The sequence below is a fragment of the Schistocerca nitens genome, chromosome 3, assembly GCF_023898315.1.
Source record: "Schistocerca nitens isolate TAMUIC-IGC-003100 chromosome 3, iqSchNite1.1, whole genome shotgun sequence".
NCBI lineage: Eukaryota > Metazoa > Arthropoda > Insecta > Orthoptera > Acrididae > Schistocerca > Schistocerca nitens.
Genome location: NC_064616.1, coordinates 39,482,421 through 39,505,527, shown reverse-complemented (window position 1 = coordinate 39,505,527; position 23,107 = coordinate 39,482,421). Strand labels below are relative to the sequence as shown.

At 39.5% G+C, this 23,107-nt stretch overlaps 1 protein-coding gene across 11 annotated transcripts in view; it reads left to right on the top strand.

Annotated features, from left to right (window-relative positions):
* The window catches only part of LOC126247986 (serine/arginine repetitive matrix protein 2-like), a 162,863-nt gene that overhangs the window by 98,276 nt on the left and 41,480 nt on the right, over nucleotides 1-23,107 (top strand). For all 11 annotated transcript variants that reach the window (XM_049948569.1, XM_049948567.1, XM_049948564.1 and 8 more), the window contains 2 exons: nucleotides 9,112-9,368; nucleotides 19,601-19,668. In XM_049948569.1, the coding sequence (XP_049804526.1) occupies nucleotides 9,112-9,368; nucleotides 19,601-19,668 (325 nt within the window). The remainder of the gene's footprint in view (nucleotides 1-9,111; nucleotides 9,369-19,600; nucleotides 19,669-23,107) is intronic.

The following is a 23,107-nucleotide window of genomic DNA, read 5'->3' as shown; positions in this document are numbered from 1 at the left end:
ACAGTGCTGCCATCTAATGTGTTCCTTGATGACTATCAGTTTGAACAGCTGTTTCTTTAATTCTATTCAGCCCCTCTTCTGTTTAAATCTCTTAATCTGTGTCATTTTTAGAAAGGCATTTCTTTAAAGGTTCTTAATAATAGAATTTAAAACTACTGCATTATTAATCTTGTTTTAAATGTGGTATGGTCTGTCAGAGTGAAAGCAGTTGTATCTGTTGTTTGAGCATTTTAAAGTTTGATTTCCTTATGCCAAATGAGATTTTAGTGTATTACACAATACAAATAACATAAGAATATTAATTTACTTTGAATTTAGTGCCAGTGGAATTTCATGTGTAAAAACACACGAAATAGGAAAGAGACATATAATGCTCGTTTATTCCTTAGCTTCAGAGCAACAGTGTAAGTTGCATTTTGCTGCAGAAAAAGCATTGCCAGCATAATCACAAGTTTCTTCTGAAACGAATTTTAATAACAGTAATGAATTACTGTAACTGGCCCCTGCTACTACTTCCAGAACTTCAGATGAAAAAGATTCCAAAACAAACTCATTGAAACATTTTTTAGTTACTGATGAGGTAATAAAATCTGAAATTATATGGGTTATGAATAAAGTCATGTCTCATTCTACAGTACTAACTTCTGGAAACAAAACATTCATATTCCAAATTATATTCCCTGGCATTAGGATTGCTAAAAAATGGAGTTACACAAGAATAAGATGTTATGTTTAATTACTTATGAACTTGCCCCCTTGTTTCCAGCATCACTTAACTAACAATGTCAGGGAAGTGTGTGTCATATGATGAGAGTTTAAACAAAGTTGTTGAAAAGGGATAAATGGATTTCATGGTTATGTTTCTGAGATGAAACAGATTCTGTCAGTGTCTACAAGATACTTAACATCTATATTTTTGAATTCTGCAACATCTTCTGATTTACATAAAATTCTATATGGTTTGTATTTTTCTCCTGAGAATGTAACTTCAAGTTTCAATGGATGGGCCAAATGTGAACTTTTGAGATGTTTCACAGTTTGCAAGAATTTCTAATCAATGGAGAAGATAATCAACCATGAATGTTTTATTGTGGCACTTCTTCACATCATTGAGTGAACAACAGCCAAAATAAAGCATTGAGAACTGCTCCTAATAAAAGTAGTTGGAATATTCATGTATTACTTAGGGTTACCTGATACTTTATGAAGGATTTTCCTCCAAGGAGGGCAACCTTCTCAAACATCACTGACTTTTTACAAGTTTCCTTTCAAATTTTCTTGTATAAGCTGTGTTGGAAATATTAAAGTCGTGAAAAGACCTCTTGAATTTATTCCACATTTGAAGAATTATTTTGCTCAAGTATGAGGGAGATTCAAATATAAAAGGTAATTGTGCTATTGTACTGTGCAAGCAGTTACAAACCAGCTTGGTTTGCTGCTGCACTCTGTTCTGGCCTCAATACAGCTATGAGTGAACAAGAGGTTCCTTCATCTGTTGTGCAATGTTTTATCATAAAGATTTTAACCCATGAAGGGGTTAAACTCTTGGAGATTTTAACTTGTTGAAAGGCACAGTTTGTGGATGCTACATAGTCCTAAAACTGAATGTTTATTTGGGCCAGACAATATAAGTGTGGCTGAGAAAGTGTAGAAAATGAAGGTCATGCTTGATGCCCAAGGTTAAGTCTTTCAGATGACATCTTCTGAGCTGGTTGGTTGGTTGGTTGGTTGATTTGGGGGAGGGGACCAAACAGGGAGGTCATCGGTCCCATCGTATTGGGTAAGGACAGGGAAAGAAGTTGGCCGTGCCCTGTCAAAGGAACCCCCCCAGAATTTGCCTGAAGCTATTTTGGGAAACCATGGAAAACCTAAATCAGGATGGCCAGATACAGGTTTGAACCATTGTCCTCCGAATGCGCCACCTCACTCAGTCATCTATGCTGTTTGAGAGCTTAGTGAAGGTGATCGCCGGTTTACTGTTGAAGAAATTGCAGCAGAAGTGGATATCAGCATTAGGAGTGCTTATACAATTATCAGTGAACAACTCAGCTTTAGAAAAATTAGTGCTTGATGGGTTCCAGAATTGTTAACACTTTGGAGACCAGCCATTTAGAAGAATATCAAGCCTAGAAAGTGGCCGTTTATGCTGTTATTTAAAGCGTTACTGGCACATATGTAATTCATGTACCCTGAAGAATTATACATACTGAAAAAAGACCAACCTTCAAGATTTATTTTTCATATTTAGTTCTTTGACAGATTACAAATTTTATAATAATGGCAACAGAAAGTGTAGCTATCCTCTTGAGAAAATAGTGTGAGGCAAGTTACTGGGCAATTTATCCATCTTGAGCTTCCAAAATATTTTGCTCACTCAACAAACATAACATAGTTGTAGCAGAATTAGAGCAAACTGTGAAACCAACGAAATTACATCAGTGTGATCATATTGGGTCAGCCATTCACAACAGCAGCTGTTACATTTGCTAATTTTTTTAAAAATAATTCTAGTAAATGACAACAGAGGGTAACAAGTCAAGGGACCAGTAGTGAGACGTCTGTACAATGTTCTCGTATGAAATCAGTCCAATTTTTGAGTGATAGGTGACTCACATGTTGAGAAAATCATGGCTGGCCTGTACTTGGGTGTGGTGTTTCTAACACAAAGTTGTGGCCCAAGCTATGCTTGTGCTTGGTCTCCAAAGTGTTAATGGAACAGCAAAAACAGGTCAGGTTGAAGATCTCTGAGAGACTTATGAACTGATTCTGGTAAGAAGGGGAGGATTTTCTTAAGCACATTGTCACATGGGATGAGACGTGGGTCCATCATTAAACTCCAGAATCCAAAATGGCGAGGAGGAGTGGTGAAGAAAGGATGAAGCCTGCCCAGTGAAGACCAAAGATTACCTCTCAGCTGAAATCAGCTGAAAAGTTATTGAGACTGTGTGTTTTGACAACAGAGGAGTGTTACTCAATAACTTTCTTCGTTACAACTTACTACTGCCAGTCATTTTAGCCACCTACCAAAACAAAAGATCAGGAATGTACGTCAGAGATGTCATCCTTTTCCATGAAAATGCTAAGCCTCAGCAAGCAAATTTGACAAGGGACAGATTGGAGGACATGCACTGGGAAATCCTCAACCAGCCTCTCTACAGTCCAGCTCCCCCCCCCCCCCCCTCCATGTGTGTAATTAGCTTATGTTGCACCCTCATGCTTTTTATGAACAAGGAATATTCAAGCTTCCAAATCACTGGCAAAAATATGTAGAGCATGTCAGAAGCTATGTAGAAAAAAATTGAAGGTGTCAGTTGTCTAAATAATTAATTGGTAAAGAAAAAAATTTGTTAGTGTCTGAAACACCCTCATATATGAAAGACCACCAGAAACTAGAAACTTTGAAAAAAATAAACATCATTTAGGAGACCAACTACTTCATGCAACTCGAGAAGTTTTTAACTAAGTATTAGCTAAATGACTCTTCTCCCCTTTTTGTACCAAGATGCTGAAATGGCACGGAGCTTGGATCTGTGAGTGGTAAGGTGCTGAGCATTAAGAAGATACTCATTTTCAACACATTTTTTTGCCATGGGCAGATTTAAGATGAACAATATTTATTAGTCACACAGGCCAAATTTAACACAATGGTAAAAAATTAAGTTTGAGGGAACACCACTGTAAGTCACCAAAATCTTAAATTACTATCCTTTGGATGATTCAGAGAACTCCTTTTTTTTAAATTTATGACAAAGCAAAGCCTCTGTCACTTAGTAAACATTAGAAAATCACCCCAGGTGCACTAAGTGCATATAACAATTGGCTACTTGAAAATCAATATTACAGTGACCACAATATGAATAAAGCTTCAAGCTTTTAAAAAGAAACTTTAAATATACAATATATATAATGTCCACATTGCCTAAAACATCTGAAAGGGAGCAATGGCAAAAATCAACAAGTATAAGCAGTTGTCCACAAGAGAAACCAGGGACAAATTCAAAACAAAATAAAGGGGCTGAAATACATTGATTATCCAAGGCGTCTTGAGCTACACCCGCATCCCAAATGGTTGCTTGATTCAGTAAAGATTCTAAAACAGACACTTAAGAGTATACATTAAATTTACGTAACAGACAAATGGTAAACAGAACATGTGCTTCCAACCATAACAGAGAAAATCTGTGCAAACAACTGAGTCTGTTCGGCCTGCAAGAACTTTGGTTAACAGAATAAAATTTACATAACAAAATAAGTTACAATATGCACGAGCCTTTTACTTCTGACTGAGGAACCCAAAGAAAATAACATAGCCTGTTTGATGCACAGGTACTTAAAGTTTACAAGCAGTGAAAAATATTAAAGATACCTAAACCTACAAAATACATGCACAAGTGGCACAGAAAAAAAAGGAAATCTCTTTTTTACAATTGAATCAATGTAAAATGTGGACACATCCTTATTTCCAGGATGCTAATCCATGTTGAGGACATTGGCCAAAATAGTGGCAGTAGTATCAGCAAGGCCATCTTAATGGTAAGAACACCAAACAAAACTCAGTAACAATAGCACAGTGATTTTCATGAACTGCAATGGGCACTTTATTGCACACAAGACCTGGAACTCACCATTTATTCCAGTGTCAGGCCAGGGTGAATTAAGAATGGTGTATGTGGCCATGTCCACCAACCAACAGAGCAAGAAACAAGCCCAGTTGAGCTCCAAAGTATAACCTGCTACCACAATAGCAGAGGGAAGTAGCGACTCTCCAATAAACATAGGCACATTCCCCAACGTCTGCCATCTAAACACGGTGAGCGGACCTGCATGGCTAAGAAGTTCAGGCCACGATGGAGAGAGACTGCTTCACTGACAGTCAACCTCCAGCAGACCACCACTTCAATCCCACCCAAGGTGCAGCCAGGCCGCCACATGCTGGGATGCCAGAGAAGCCATAGCTAGGCAATGGATCCAAAAGAACCTTCAAGATTGAAAGAATCAATATGAGTGTCCATGCATGGCTCAGATTTGTTCAATTGAATGAATGTATAGCATTCATAAAGAAAATTTATGGAAATGGCAACAAATGCTAGCCATTGATGCTAACAAAGCATGTTATTGTTAAACAACTTTTTGTGTAGATACTGGATTGGGTGTCACTGTTGCTAGTAAGAACTACACGGAAAAGGATACCCTTATTTTGAGAAATAAGTGCACAGGTATTTTGGAAAGTCTGTGTAAAAAAATTGCTGAGAAGAGTCCTTTGAAATTAAAAATTGTCAAAGTTGGCTCCTGTTCATCACCTGAAATTATGCCGAGCTCGGCTCATGTTCATCGTCTGAAATTATGCCGAGCTCCAGTTTGAGAAATTCTTCAGTGACAATTGCACTGGAAGTTGTTGTGAATATTGTGAAAAGCAACTGAAACAATTCAATCCTAAGAAGGACAGACTTGATCACTTTCTGATGAATGAACTGCAAAGTTTGAACCACGAACTTCATCAAGTTTATATAGAAGCTGTTATGCATGTTTCATGGACATGCTGCAGTTGAAAGCGACATTTATATTAACAGATAAGTTTTACTGTAAAACCTACAACAAGATGCAATTGTTTCAGAAAGAAGTGCTTTACAATGTGATACAATAGTTAGGCAGTTTAGTTAATTGTGAGAAACAACTGAATGTGGACGTCTCAAAATTGATGATACTAGCTGTGAAAAATGGTTCATCAAAAAGGGTACAAGCCTTAAGAAAGAAGGAATCTGATGCAAATGAAGCAAACATTCTTAAAAGGAGAACAATTCAAGAAATAAAAGAGCTCAAAGAAAAAACAATAATTACAGAAAAGACAAAGAAAGAAGCTCAATTTTTAGGTATTGTAATTTCAAGTTTAGTTAGGAAACTTAAACACTGAATATTTTACTTGAAACTTAACATTTGACATAAATTTTGTTCTTTTATAATTGTTGTATTGTCATAAGGAAAATTAGAAGTTTTCACTATAAGACCGTGTTAAAACAATTTGTATTTTTAATTATGTAACAATAAAATATATCTGAAAGTAACCATACCCCATCCTAGGTGATAGGTGAATGTTTTTATAGCATTTGATGAATGATATATTGCAAGTCATACATAGTCACATTGACATTGAGTTTAAGGGATATAGGAATTATTACTACACTCAGCTGTCATTTCAACCAGCTTTCAGGTTCATTAAAACATATTTTTGTCATTGTGCCATGGACATTTTCAAGACATCATGAATTTAACTAAAGAGGTAATGAAAAAGCCATGAAGAAGTCATAAATTTGATCCTGTGAAAATCAGTAGATAACCCTGTGTATGCATTGTAAATTGCCAAAACATAATTCACCAGCTATGTTACACACTGAACCATATTCTCTCCAAGTTGGAAAATTAGAGTAAGCTACCTATCATAAAACTGAGCATAATTTCATAGGTTATCGTGTTAGGCCATTGTGTTTTATCATGTGGAAACAGTAAACCTATTAAGAGTAAAGACCAAAGAGAATTGTTAATGCTGATTTTTCAATAACTTTATTTTTCTTTGATTGAACAAATTAACAAATTGTGAATTCGGATGTTCTATTGATGATAGTAGTTTGTCAGATCACTTAATGTAGATGTCAGAACTTAGTGTGTGGTATTTTGCACTCTACTAGTTGTTGTTGATCTTCACTAGTACATATCTGTACTAATGAAACAGTTGTCAATGGTCTCTAGATATCGCTTTGATCTCATTGTAGGGGTGCCAAGCCAAGTATGTGTTTACACATTTAATTTGGAATAACATTATTTTCTTAAGACAATTCACCCATTCCTCATTTTAATTATTCTTTGTCTTATTTATGTCTGACTTTTTTTGATTGTTTACGTATTGTACTTGCTTATTTGCATCTATTGCCTCTCATTTCTCTCTTTATTACTGCTGTACTTATCTTCGTTAGTTTCTATAACCTTTAGCAAAGTCAGTAGCCTCTTTAGGATTGGATTTTGCCTCTTATCTCACGAACAAGTTCGCTTCTTCCTTAACCATCGATTTGCCTGTTTCCTATACATCCGTAGTGATTCACTGATGATCTGTATATTCAGTGCCACATTTCTGTAACTTCTGTTTTCAATTATCACTTTGAAATCAAAAGAAATTACTACTTTCAAAAGTTTGAGATTTGTCATCTTTATATGCTTTCACCTTTTCTAAGTCCATAAAAAGTTCCTGCATTTGAATTCTTGTAATGATTATGAGGAATGGGATTTGATCTAGTAGAAGGGCTTCTGACTCGGCTAGAGTGTTGTGTACATGTGAAGATAGCTACATGTAAAGTTCTGCACAAAGACAGAATACTTTGCGGTGATGCCAGTGTGCTGTCTCAGTCACATGCAACACACCTCTGGCTGTTTTGTATCCTGACACTGACAATGCTTGGATATTTGTCACAGGGAATATTGTTGCTACTTCCAGCTCTTTCCAAACATTTATGTACGTGAAACACTATCATTTATTAATGTAATATTTGTTATGTTTGTTTTATACCACCAATAATCAACACCACAATGGCAAAAGGGCCAGCCATATGGAGCACGGGAAGAACAATTCTTTAACTGCCTCTGTGTGTATGCTGTAATTGATGTAATCTTGTCATCATGATACCTATGTAATTTATGTAATGATAAATATATCTAAAAATAGCTATCCTTATATCGTGGGTTAGAGCTGAATGTTTGTATAGAATTTGATGAATAGTATACTGCATGTCATACTTAGCCTCACTATTCATGTTGACATACAGTTTAAGTGATACATGAATTATTACGTACAGTTTTCATCAGCTATGCCTCCCGTGAACATTTCAAACATTTGCCAATTTCTTAGTGCTGACATGAAACTAACTATTAAACATTTAACTTGTTGTATTTGCACACACTGCAGATGGATGTGACAGAATGATGCTGTTTACTTTGTGTGTCATGTGCTACTCTGTCTCTTGCTACTGTATATTATCTGACCTCTCACCTCCTCATAGGTACAGTACTACAGTATGTGCTAAATTTAATCTCAAGTGTACAGTCAAGTCTCTTTCATTTAACTTGCTTGCCAGTAGAATATGCATTCCAAGTGTCTCCTGGAGCTTCAGCAGCCAAAAAATTCCAAATAGTGTGATAGTTCTCTGTGTTGACAAGTACAAGGGCTTGGTCAAATGGAGCTGTGTACTGTACAATAGCTGTGTGTATCATTCTCAAACCAAACAAAATAATTTTACTGCTATTTGATTTTGTTGGTCTTTAAACAGTGTGAAACAAAATCTGCAGCACCGAAAGTTTGCACTTTCCGTTCAACTCTTATGGTAATATGAAGCCAAATGAGTTTGCCTACCTGTACTTCCAGTGAACATTTCAAACATTTTCCAGTTTATTAGTAGTTGTGCACTTCTTATGCACCACAAAGCCTTACATCATCAATGCTGCCCATTTTATATACAGAGCACTATATTCTCTTTATCTCTTCACAGAATTCAAAAATTTTATATGAAGTTGTTTTTTTTTTTTTTTAAAAAAAAAGGTTATTTAGTAGTCTCATAGAAACATAGAACACATTTGCTTCGAGAGCTGCATAGAAGCATTATTTAAATTTTCATAAAATGATCAACCACCAGATGCTGCTAGGTATTTATGCAGTGTTTCTAAATGTCTGAATATTATAGTCCATTACCATTGAGATGCTGTAAGAAAATCCTTGAAATACGGCAAGTTAAATAAGTATACTGTTTATGCAAAACATAAATTTAAAGCTTTGAGCTTGATGGAGGCAGCAAAGGCACACACTAGTGCATGGGACACTCAAAGTTTTGCTGCATGAGCTGTTTCAGTACTTGGGGCTCTTTAGTGTTAATGCTGGTCTTGGGAAAGAGAGGGAGTTGGAAGGGGGGGGGGGGTTGTAATACATTTCCTGAGTAATGGATTTGGAATTGTAGTTCTGTCTATTCTAATTTCTATGATACATATAATATGGTGAAAAAATATTAATATTAATAATAATAATAATAATAATAAATAAGAGTAACACTAAATGTGCCTGGTAAATTTTTCTAGATTCACCTGGTGAAGAAAGTAAGGTGATAAAAGTTACATCAGGTGGATCAGGCAAGAGGAAGAAAAGATCAGACTCTCGGAAAAATTCGTCTAGAAAGTCCAGCCGCAGAGAAAACAGAATTAAAGTGCAGCAGTTGGGAGAGCAGTGTAGCCCATCAAAAACAGAATCAGCAGATGAAAGCATGGAGCATACTGATATAACAGACTGTGACCTCAGGGCAGAGCTAAGTCGAAGACGAGCAGAAAGATTACTTAAGGTGAGGAAGTTGCTTACTTCTTGCTTTTAACATTACAAAATTCGTATTTTTTTCCTAAATATGTCAAGAGTTGTCCATGTTGTGACTCGCCAATCATTCAAAGCGCCACCGCGCAATTACGCGCGTCCTCTACGTGCGGTGCTGTCTGCCAGCCATGCAGCAGCTGCGCCACCTAAGCGACCAGCCGAGCAGCGGCCGCTAGACTGGGACTAGGTGCTCATTCGAATGCTAATGTGTACACATGTCTTGCTTGTCAACTTACTCTGTGACTTATATGTGTTGTGTCGTTCTGAAATATATTTGTTAAACTTGACGTTATAACAATTGGCGACGAGGTAGTGGATTTTTCCTTTTCACCGTTGACCCACAGGTTTCCATGGCTACTGTCGAGCAACTATTGCAAAATCTCCTTGAACAGCAAACGCTTCTAACAGCGGCGATTCGCGATTTCATCATGGCGTCAAATGCGGGGCGTTTCTCATCGTTGGCTGTACGCCCTTTTCCTCCTTACGACGAGACGGTGGAAGACTGGTCTGATTATGAAAAACGTCTTCGACAGCACTTCTTGGCATTTCATGTCACGGACGAACAACCATGTAAGTCTCTGTTCCTTTCCTGGATTTCACATCAAATGTATCGGTTGTTGTCGCAGTTGGCTCCTTTGAAGGATCCTGCATCTTTGTCCTTTGCTGAAATGTGCTCACTTCTGTCTGTCTATTTTCAAAAGCAAATGCATGTGGTAGCCTCTCGTGTTGCCTTTTATTGTTGTCAAAAACAGCCACATCAATCCTATCGCGCATGGGCTGCTGAACTTCACGGCCTTACTCAAAAGTGTCAATTTGTTACTGACATTCACAAAGAATCCTATGCCGATTCCATGGTACGGGATGCTATTATCCGGTCGGCGCCTGACAAAGAAGTTCGGCAACGTGCCCTTCAGTTGGCGAATCCTACTCTAGATGAAGTTCTCTCCATTGCGCAGTCTTTTGAAATTTCTCGTGCCGCTGGGGCGCAAATAGAGGCGTGGGGTGATGTCTCTCTTGGGACAGTTTAATACTGAGGTATCTTACAAATCCATCGTTCGCACTGTTCCCATATTTGTGGTCGACCAGAGCAATGCGGGAAATCTTTTTGGTTTCGTTGCCTTTCGCGTTTTTGGGTTCTCCATAGATGACTCTGTCAATATTGTCTCAGATGCTATTCCTTATGCTCAACTGGATTCCTTGTCGACGACATTTTCGTCCCTTTTTTCTCCTGGGTTAGGCCGTGCAAACGACTTTGAAGCTCATATCACGCTCAAACCCACTGCTCGGCCTAAGTTTTTTTGGGCTCGGCCCATTCCTGTGGCCCTTCGTGATCGGGTAAAACGGGAGTTGGATAGTCTCACTACTTCAGGGGTCTTGCTTCCTGTCACTTCCAGTGAGTGGTCCTCTCCTGTCGTTGTCGTTGCTAAGCCAAATGGTGATATTCGTCTCTGTGGCGATTTCAAAGCCACTGTAAATGCTCAATGCCTCATCGATACTTACCCTATGCCCCGTTCTGAAGAACTGTTCACTAAACTTGCTGGAGGCCAGTATTTTTCTAAAATTGAACTGTCAGAAGCTTATCATCAACTTCCTCTCGACGCTGCTTCCCGGCAGTTTCTGGTCCTTAACATGCCTTTCGGCCTCTATCAATACCAACGCTTGCCATTCGGGGTTGCTAGCGCCCCTGCTCTCTTTCAGCGATTCTTGGAACAATTATTGCTCCCTGTCCCTGGGTGTATCAATTACATGGACGACATTGTTGTCACTGGCTCCACCAGTGAAGAACATCTTCAAAATCTCCGCACACTTTTTCATGTCTTACAGACTGCCGGTCTTAAGTGTAATCTTCAGAAATCACATTTTTTTGGGGCATCTATCACGTACTTGGGGTTTCAACTCTCTCAGGATGGTATTCGTCCGCTTCAGCAAACTGTCACTGCGATTGATGCCCTTCCTCGCCCTACATCTGTTAAGGAACTGCAGGCCTTCTTGGGAAAAATAGCATACTATCACAAGTTTTTACCGTCTGCGGCTTCGGTGGCTCAGCCATTGCATCGCCTGTTGCATAAAAACGTGCCTTTTCACTGGTCCGCGTCATGCGATGCGGCTTTCCAGAAATTGAAGACTATGCTGAAACATGCCCCGTGCCTGGCTACTTATCGACCTGGCCAACATCTTGTTCTTGCCACAGACGCCTCTCAATACGGGGTCGGTGCAGTCCTTGCGCACCGTTTTTCTGACAGTTCGGAACAACCCATTGCTTATGCCTCCAAAACGCTCACGAATGCCCAACAAAAGTATTCTCAAATTGAAAAAGAAGCTTTGGCCATTATTTATGCTCTTCATAAGTTTGGTGTTTTTCTCTATGGCTCAAAATTTCATCTTGTTACGGATCACAAATCACTTGTTTCCTTGTTTCATCCATCAACGCCAATTCCCGACAAGGCTGCACACCGCCTCCAGCGTTGGGCTCTTTACTTGTCTCGTTTCAATTATGAGATTCATTTCCGGCCAACGGCTCAACATGCAAATGCTGATGCTCTGTCTCGCCTTCCCATGGGTCCTGATCAGGCATTTGATAGGGACGAACTTTAGTGTTTCCACCTGGATGTTGCCGAGCAGCGGGTTGTGGACGGGATCCCCATCACTGGGGACAGGCTGGCGGCTGCTACGGGTTCTGACCCTACCCTCTCCTGGGTTTTACACTGTAGTCAGAAGGGTTGGCCAGATCGCCCGTCCGCTAAGACTTCTGATCTGTTGCGGAACTACTACGCTTTGCGCTACCGCCTCACGGCTAGGGATGGTGTTATCCTCCTCTCCACTGACAATGCTTCGCCGCGTGTCGTGGTACCTGCGTCTTTTCGTGCTTCGGTCTTGCGCCTCCTTCACCAAGGGCACTGGGGTGTGTCTTGCACAAAATCTCTGGCGCGCCGTCATGTGTACTGGCCTGGCATTGACACACATGGTCGCTGCCTGCGGCCCTTGCGCGTCACAGGTCGCTGCCCCGAAGTCATCTTTGTCACCGTGGTCTTCGCCTGAGAAGCCCTGGAAGCGCATTCATGCTGACTTTGCGGGACTCTTTTTAGGTACTTATTGGCTCCTTGTAATTGACGCCTACTCTAACTTTCCTTTCATTGTCCGTTGCACGTCGCCTACCAACACAGCAGCCACCAGTGCTCTCCCCTGCATTTTCTCTTTGGAAGGCCTCCCCTCTACTCTTGTTACTGATAATGGTCCGCAATTTGCCTCTTCCGAATTTGCGGATTTTTGTGCTCGTCACGGCGTTATGCATGTCACGGCCCCGCCGTTCAATCCACAATCCAACGGTGAGGCTGAACGACTGGCCCGCACATTTAAGGCTCAGATGTGGAAACTTCTGACTTCTTCTGCTGCTGATGATGCGCTTCTCCAGTTTCTGTCGTCTTACCATTTCACCCCCATGGGCGACCACAGCCCGGCTGAGCTCTTACATGGCCGACAGCCCCGCATACTACTTCACCTTCTGCGGCCTCCCACCTCACGGCCGCGGGTGCCTTCCCTTGGCCGGTTCACCGCCGACGACCTCGTCTGTGTCCGGGGATATGGCAGGTGGCCAAAATGGAGCCCAGGCCGCATCTTAAGACACCGTGGCAGACGCCTGTATGAAATCCAGACGGACACGGGTGTTGCAGTGCGTTGTTTGGAACAGTTCGGCCTCGTGTGCCAGCAACGCCTGTTCCGAATGCCGCTACACCACTTTTGGCCCTACCTGACACTCGGGATCTTGGCATCTCTCAATACTCACAACACAGCCCTCTCACCATCATCGCAATGCCAGCACAAGAATGGACGCCACCAGGAGACGTGCCCATGCAGGAACCGGATGACCATCCTCTGTCAGAGCAAATCTACTCGCCTCCTCCAACGGACGCCAACACATCGCCCATGTCTCCTGTCATATCAACTGGACTTGCTGCAACGGGCAGATTGGTGCAGGGGGCCCCAGCAGATTTGACCCCTACGTCTCCTGTCATCTCGACCCGTTATCATCGGGGACACTTCCGTCCATACGGGAAGCCTCCTCCTCGAGACTTTACGGCGAGTCAAACAACGCCTATGGACGTTAGCCATCTCCAGGACACCTCCATCAAGACCAGTGCAACAATTTCAAAGGGGGGGAAAAGTGTTGTGACTCGCCGATCATTCAAAGCACCGCCACGCAATTACGCGCGTCCTCTACGTGCGGCGCTGTCAGCCAGCCATGCAGCAGCTGCGCCACCTAAGTGGCCAGCCGAGCAGCGGCCGCTAGACTGGGACTCAGTGCTCATTCGAGTGCTAACGTGTACCCATGTCTTGCTTGTCAACTTACTCTGTGACTTATATGTGTTGTGTCGTTCTGAAATATATTAGTTAAACTTGACGTTATAACAGTCCATTTAGTAAAGCTTAACATCGTAGGCAATGTTTTCACTGCAGGAAGTTACTTTTGTTCAAAATTCTGGTTTTGTTTGCAAATGGAATGTTTTAATTGACTAGGCTATCCATTCGTTATTCTGAGTGAAACCAGTCTGTAGCACTTTCATTAGTTCAGCTAAAACAGTGGTATACAATTGGGATACACATATCCCGGAAGGGTTCCCAGGGGATATGTGAAGACATCTCTGGGGTTATACCAAATTTAAAATAAGCATTATACATATTCATTTAAATATGTACTTCTTTTCACTATTTAAAACTGATTAATATATTGCTGTGGATTAAGTTGTTCCAGATGCAATTAACACACAACTAATTAAGCTGATGTGTTGTTGGGAATACAAAGTTGAGCGTAAAAGTTCCCTCCAAATCAGCTGAAGAAGAAAGGAACATTGCCAAATTGTAGTGATGGTTTAAATTACATTTTACTGAAAAATTGTGATGACATCACTAATTAAAAATTATTTGAATCTAGCCGTTAAACACTTATTCAGCCATTCATATGTGTGAAACGTGAATACATTATGCAGAATATTATGTGACCTTGTACAAACGTACAAACCATGCCTGTGCACACAAACCTGTTTCAATTTTACTGCCTTTGAAAAGTAGCAGGTAGTATTTCATGGGTGTGAAGTAGTAGTGTTCACATGTATACATGGTTGCTTCAACTTCACAGTTAAGCCTCTCTCTAGCTGTCACTATAAACAGGCTGTAACCACTTATGCACCCTTCTGGACTCTTAGGACTGACAATTGGAGTCCATAGTGCATTCAGTTCTGAACAGAAACATTTGGTCATTTTGGCATTGTTAAACCATTATTCCTGACTGGACTCTGTTATTGTGTGTCATCACTGTTGGACTCTTATTGTGTGTCATCACTGTTGGACTCTGTTATTGTGTGTCATCACTGTTATTGTCTCTCCAATACTTAGTTTCTATTGAGATATTTTGGGTATCAATGCTGAAACGCTCAGCTGTGTGGTAATGGAAGAAATATGACTGGGTACAAAGGAATCCTCAAGATTTGAATGTGATATACAGTATATGCAAGGATGATTTATATTCCAAATCTACAGTAATTTTAGAAATTAAAAGTAAATTAGTGAATGACGTTAAAGATTTCTCATGGAAAAAAATACTTCAGACACATGACACTACATACTTAAAAAGCAAGTGATTTAAGTCACCAAACAATTTTAAAAACGTTGTATCTTATGTGCTTTCTGTTCATGTCACCTCAGCTTTTAATTAAAGAGAATTATGTGTGATGGGCCAGGAAGAGAGAGAGAGAGAGAGAGAGAGAGAGAGAGAGAGAGAGAGAGAAAGAGCTTCAATACATTTAAATAGAAATATTATCCATGTATTTAAAACCAACCAAAAATCCATATTTAATGCCAGAAATACAAAAAATTTGTAATACTTAAGTAAATGTATACATTTTGAAACTACATCATTTGTACAAATATAAATGCATCTAGTATAAGTTAGCAACCCTAGTCATGGTTCATGTATAATCAGGAGGGCTGAAAAAGCAACCAAGTGAAATCACTGAGTGGAAAACATTCGTGTAGCTAATCTGATTACAGAGACTAGTTTAATTCAGCGATTTCATTAAAATGAAAAACATGATTGAACAAAAATGGTCAAATGGCCAACTGCTAATCAAAACTAAGTAGTTCTCCCATCACTACTGGTATGAAGTACAGTATACAGAACAATGGCTGGGCCCATTTCTTCCCCATCTCAACCCTGTTTAAATAAAGCTAGTAATTACTGTGAAGTGCCTGAATGCATTAATTTTTCTTTTCTCATGGACACCTGCTGTAAGGAAAATATTTGTTTTCATCATTCAATAGAAACTTCACATTTTTGTGTCAGTTGTAGAGATTAGACAAGGAACTGTTTTATAGCTTGTCAAATATACATTATCCAGAAATAATCAGATGAACTGTGCAGAGGGACTGTTTTAAAATGGTGTCTCTATAATAAGTATTTCATTTCAACAAATTAATCTCCCTATTTATAAAAGTAGTCTGTAATATAACATCAAACACTGTCTTGATTTTTCTCCTTTGCTAGTCACCTTTGTAAAAATTACATATGCAAAAGTTTTGCTGTTGCTATTAGCAGCATTTAATTAATAATATGTGACATGTATAGTATTGTTTATGTGTTTAAAATTCATGTGTGTATGCCCTGCATTGTTGTGCTATGTGGCACTACTCTCTCTTGTGACAGATGCATCTGCTCATTCAGTAATTTGTGCGTTAGGCAGAAAGGACTGTACAAATCACTGTTATAAGTGTTTCCTTGTGTGGCACAAATTAAAAGCTTCAAAATTTTTTGAAATGTGTGCAACAGCTATATTTTCGACAATGCATTTGATTCAGTGTATTCTTCCTATGTGATGCATTTCTGGGTAAGTTCTGAAATGTCAGATAGACTATTTCTGTATAAGATGTATACAACTCATTAGATGCACCAGTTTTAAAAGCTAGTAGTTTTATTCTCACTACGCAGTCAGAATTCAGTTGATATTCACCTTTGTTTTCTGGGGTATGAGACATGCTGCTCATTAGTGCTCAGAGAATCATCAGCATCTCATTTTAAATTTTCAGTAATCTGGTTATGTATAGGCAGACTGATGAGAACTGCATATTAACTAGTAAGTGCTTGATTTGATTAATTTCTGAGTAGTTGATCCATGTGCTCTGGATTTGACAGTATTGTATTTATACATTTTTTCCTTTATTGTCTTACCAATACAGAGTCTACCTACAGGCCTTATTTCTTTGGTATTTACAGTTATTGTTGTAAGTTATTGTGCATCATTTGTGTTAAAGTCTGATTTCCTATTCTATTGTGCTGGTAAGATTGATGTTTGCTGTTTAAAGTAAAACCTGTATTAATGAACCTGTTTTTAATTGATATTTCCATTGATACTAGTGAAACTACCATAAGAACAGTATTACAGAAACTCATGTTTAATAAACCGTGCTTTAAGAAAAGTTTGCTTTTGAGGACTGACTATGAAATGTTCTGCAAAATTAAAATCTGCTTTCACAAACAAAGTTTGCCAGATGGTTTGTGACTGTTTCTTCCTTTTTTTCATTTCTTTAAAGTGATGTTGAATTAGTGATAGAGTAAACAGCAGTAATTTTCAAGTAATTCTTTTGGTTTGTGAATAGATTATAGAACCCCTAAAATAATTTTGTGGAATGAGATATTGAAACATTCCAGTGGTTCTACAGAAAGAGAGAACCCAAGAAATCAGGCTGATGCCTGGGACGGAATTGCTTACTGAATTGATTGACTGAATGAATCAGTTCAAAGGACCTTTTAGCATCTTATATGTAATTTTCAGAGGGGAAGGTGTGGCTGTGGATATGTAAAATGTGGAATAGTGGAAGGAAAATGCTTTCCTATGCTTACTAAAAATATACATTTAGTACAGGTGAAATTGGGGTCATTTACAATTGATTTACCTGAAAATCATATGCTGTTAAAGGTAAAAATCTCACAGAGACAAAGCAGCTAAGAAAGAATGACGGCACTGCAGTATGTTAATAGAGATAGAAGCGGAAAGTTGCAGAGATTGATAACTGTGAAGTTAAAAATTCCCTCTCTTTTTTTTCCCCATAAACATAAAAACACACTACTAATGAGTAATGTCTCAATGGACCTTATGGTGTTTATTAGAATGTAAGAACCCTAAACAGATGTGGCAGGAAGAAAGATTGTACTTACTACTGACTGATGCATTCCACATCCAAACGTAACCCTATTTCTCAGGAACATTAATGTTGTGTTTCATCTTTCTCATGCACAAGCCTTTGGTCCTGGGAACTATATTTTATCATTCAGTGTGGATGAGCCACTTTGGCCAGTGGCAACCTCCGTGAGGGATAACTTCTGTCAGTACACTACACTCAAGTAAAGAAATAAACCACTATCACCACCATGTCATTTATTTTCTTCTCTTTTAATTATTTTATTAAAAATTGTTCTTCAAGAATGCTTCCTTCAAGACTTCCGTTTGAGATTTTGCATATTACTTGCAAGTAAAATCCATATCAGTTTCATGAAAAATGTATAGTACTAACATATATTTCTGAATTTGCCAACAAGAAGTTATTTTTATGTTAAGCTATATTTTAGGTTCCAGAACAGGGTGAGTTTGTGATTAATGAATATGTATATGGCCTAAAACCATTCAAATTGTAGTTCAAGATTTCTTCTTAGGTAGAGGAAAGCTAATCAGCTAAAGTCCCATTGAAGAAAAAATGTGTTGGCCTAAAGAGATTGATAAAAAGAGCTTTTACTGTAATGGTTTTTTTGTGCTGTGTGGTTTTGTGCAGATGTTGCACTGTCAGTCAATATCACTATGCATACTTTTTGACATACTTTGTCTACTGTGTGTGTGTGTGTGTGTGTGTGTGTGTGTGTGTGTGTGTGTGTGTGTGTGTGGTTATTATTATTATTATTATTATTATTATTATTGTGGACTTACAGTTTGTGTAATAATTGTTTGAGAGTGTTTCATGAGTGATGTAACATGCTGCTGTTCCTAGCAAAATTTATTGCAGTAGCATTTCAAGTTATCCAAGAGGTTTTAATAAAAATAATATAAAATTACAGATTTCATTTTCTCAGTAGTTATAGGAGTTACTCTTTCTACTTTCTATTACAATATTTGCCTCTGTTTTATTTAAAATCAGACATCCTTGTAGACAAAAATATATTTTTTCCATGTGCTAGAACTTATATGTATTACCAAAGTACAACTGCTAGAGTGATGTCTAGGTAAGAAGGCAGGTAGCAGGGAAATGTACAGTGCCAACGAGCAGTGTTCCATGGGATGCCTCAGCCGATAATATCATTCTGCCACATCCGTCTGTAATGTGTGATTTGAGGTGCACATAAAAACACTTAACATTGAATTTCATGTTAATGTAGTTATGTTGGTGGTGTTAAGCCATTGTAGTATTGATTATGGATAATGTAAAGCAATCACAACTGGTATTACATTAACACACAATAGCATGTATACATATTTTTTGAGATATACTGTTATCATTGTAAACAGAATGAGATTTTCACTCTGCAGTGGAGTGTGCACTGATATGAAAATTCCTGACAGATTAAAACTGTGTGCGGGACCGAGACTCGAACTCGGGAACTTTGCCTTTTGCGGGCAAGTGCTCTACCATCTGAGCTACCCAAGCATGACTCACGCCCCGTCCTCACAGATTTACTTCTGCCAGTACCTTGTCTCCTACCTTCCAAACATTACAGAAGCTCTCCTGCAAACCTTGCACAACTAGCACTCCTGAAAGAAAGGATATTGCGGAGACATGGCTTAGCCACAGTCTTGGGGATGTTTCCAGAATGACAGTGAAAATCTCATTCTGGAAACATCCCTAGGCTGTGGCTAAGCCATGTCTCCACAATATCCTTTCTTTCGGGAGTGCTAGTTGTGCAAGGTTTCCAGGAGAGCTTCGGTAATGTTTGGAAGGTAGGAGACATGGTACTGGCAGAAGTAAAGCTGTGAGGATACGGCGTGAGTTGTGCTTGGGTAACTCAGATGGTAGAGCACTTGCCTGCAAAAGGCAAAGGTCCCGAGTTCGAGTCTTGGTCCGGCGCACAGTTTTAATCTTCCAGGAAGTTTCATCATTGTGAACAGTTGTATTAACATTGTATTTAAATCAGAGCATTTATTTTTCACTGAAGTCCACTGAATGTTTCAGGCAGGATCATTACATACTGCACTCCCTACAAGGTTACTGAAATCTGCATTTCGGGGACTTGTTAGCGGGTGAGTAAATCTATTCATTCTCTGTCAGGAAAATTGTGAACCTGCATTCACATTTGGAGACAATTGTGGAAATTGTTTCTAAGATATATCTCCTGGTTAATATCTATAAAATTACTGGATATCAGAGTGTTAAAAATTTGGTGATTTCAGATTTCAATGAAAGTGTGCTTTATAACAAAAATGTGTTGCAAATTTACTTGAGTGTGAGACTCATACTTGTGCACTTCTCCAGGAAGTTGTAATTTTTGATAAATGCTTATAGTGTAATTTTCTCTGGCAACTAATTGATAAGCAGAATAAATTTATGGAGAACATTAACACATTTCAAAGAGCATTAGTGATTGCCATGCATGTGCTGTTCATTAGTTTCTTAAACATACACTGGTAGCTGTTGTTTTTAAAAGTAAACCAACCCTAAAAAATTATCTATATCAAATGAGCCTATGACCATTTCCCATGTATTTATGGCTGTCACTAAACAACATAATATATGTTTATGAATTGAACTTATTTGGTTATTGCATTTAATCTCATCTTGATCATTTTCATATTAGCTTTTTTCAGTAATAGCTATAAGAAAATTAATTTTCTGATTTTACTTGCACACACTTCATCATAATTACATTCTTAAAAAAACATATTTGTCCTTTGCATGCTGCAAAGTGTTTCTTCTGTGAGTGTATCACTTTCATAAAATAAAGAAAAACTGCCTTCACTCACAAATTGTAATTTTAATCCAATGCATGATCCATTTTGAACTCTGGGGGCTATCTTCAGGTGCTTGACAGCGTACACATTTTTTTTCCAAATTTAAGTTATCTCTGGTCCTAGTAAAATTGCAATTATATATTATAAATTAGCACATTGTTAACTTACTGTTTCCAGTAGTGAATACATGTTTTTGAAGCACAGTATAAGTAAACATGTTTATGTAGGTATACACACTTTCCATTTTACAGCACATTTGTAAACATGAGTTAAACAGATCAAAGAATTTCAAATGTAAAGATGCTGCATTTCTATAAATAAACAGACACTATTATTTCAAAGAAGATACAAATCTATTACATTTATTACATTATTAATTATATAGAGATATTGTTTGTAAATCAAATGTTTGTGAGTATGTCAAGTGTGGCTGTTTGTTATCAAATAGTTGCCCTGTTAAATGTGTGTGCCTTTCAGGAAAAATACTTTTAAAATTACTGAAAAAACTGTGGCTGCTGAACTCTGTCTGTTCATTCAAGATGTTTTCAGAAGATTTTTCCTTGTGTAACATTATTTCTAATGGTTCTAGCAGATGAAGTTTTTTTAACATGGTTTTGTGTGTGGAGTAGAGTTTGCTGTTGGGGATGTCACTTTGTCTGTATCTGATAAGGTACATATGGTTAGCTATTGTGGTTAAGTCTAAAAGCATCAGTGTGTTCTTTGTAGCATGTATGGAATGTTTTTCCTGTTTTGTATATGTAAAATGCAGGGCAACACCTACATTGTAATACTAACTTCTAATGTGTTTTCTTATTGGTGTGTGTGTTTTGTGTGTGAGGTAAGTTTTTATTTTTTTAGAGTTCTGTGGATCCACGTGTAAACAATTCACGGGATATAGAAATAATCAAGTTTTACAAATAATTGTTTAGCACATGATTACATTGAATTTATGACACGAAAGATAAAAAATATAGATGAGTAACAGAAACTTTGAGATGTTTAACGTAGGGTTACCATTCACTCTTCGTTAGAAATACACACACACATTAAGTTATGCTGAACATAGACAAGGGATCATATTGTGCAATGTGACTAAGAAATTTATCTATACTGTAATAATATCTATTTGGAAGTAACTGACTTAGGTTTTCTTGAAACTTGGTTGTGTTTCCAACCACATCTTTAACCTGTGATTGTAGGGGATTAAAAATCTTCACGCCACTGTACAAAACCTATTCTGTGCCATACTGTGATTTTTTTTAAAAGTGGCTATCAAGTTTCCTCTGGGTGTTGTAGTTATGGAAGGAACTATTGGTTTTGAGCAAGTCGCTGTTCTTAGTAACAAAACATATCAGGGGAAAAATACACTCCTGGAAATGGAAAAAAGAACACATTGACACCGGTGTGGCCGGACACTGCGAGAGGGCTGTACAAGCAATGATCACACGCACGGCACAGCGGACACACCAGGAACCGCGGTGTTGTCCGTCGAATGGCGCTAGCTGCACAGCATTTGTGCACCGCCACCGTCAGTGTCAGCCAGTTTGCCGTGGCATATGCAGCTCCATCGCAGTCTTTAACACTGGTAGCATGCCGCGACAGCGTGGACGTGAACCGTATGTGCAGTTGATGGACTTTGAGCGAGGGCATATAGTGGGCATGCGGGAGGCCGGGTGGACGTACCGCCGAATTGCTCAACACGTGGGGCGTGAGGTCTCCACAGTACATCAATGTTGTCGCCAGTGGTCGGCGGAAGGTGCACGTGCCCGTCGACCTGGGACCGGACCGCAGCGACGCACGGATGCACGCCAAGACCGTAGGATCCTACGCAGTGCCGTAGGGGACCGCACCGCCACTTCCCAGAAAATTAGGGACACTGTTGCTCCTGGGGTATCGGCGAGGACCATTCGCAACCGTCTCCATGAAGCTGGGCTACGGTCCCGCACACCGTTAGGCCGTCTTCCGCTCACGCCCCAACATCGTGCAGCCCGCCTCCAGTGGTGTCGCGACAGGCGTGAATGGAGGGACGAATGGAGACGTGTCGTCTTCAGCGATGAGAGTCGCTTCTGCCTTGGTGTCAATGATGGTCGTATGCGTGTTTGGCGCCGTGCAGGTGAGCGCCACAATCAGGACTGCATACGACCGAGGTACACAGCGCCAACACCCGGCATCATGGTGTGGGGAGCGATCTCCTACACTGGCCGTACACCACTGGTGATCGTCGAGGGGACACTGAATAGTGCATGGTACATCCAAACCGTCATCGAACCCATCGTTCTACCATTCCTAGACCGGCAAGGGAACTTGCTGTTCCAACAGGACAATGCACGTCCGCATGTATCCCGTGCCACCCAACGTGCTCTAGAAGGTGTACGTCAACTACCCTGGCCAGCAAGATCTCCGGATCTGTCCCCCATTGAGCATGTTTGGGACTGGATGAAGCGTCGTCTCACGCGGTCTGCACGTCCAGCACGAACGCTGGTCCAACTGAGGCGCCAGGTGGAAATGGCATGGCAAGCCGTTCCACAGGACTACATCCAGCATCTCTACGATCGTCTCCATGGGAGAATAGCAGCCTGCATTGCTGCGAAAGGTGGATATACACTGTACTAGTGCCGACATTGTGCATGCTCTGTTGCCTGTGTCTATGTGTCTGTGGTTCTGTCAGTGTGATCATGTGATGTATCTGACCCCAGGAATGTGTCAATAAAGTTTCCCCTTCCTGGGACTA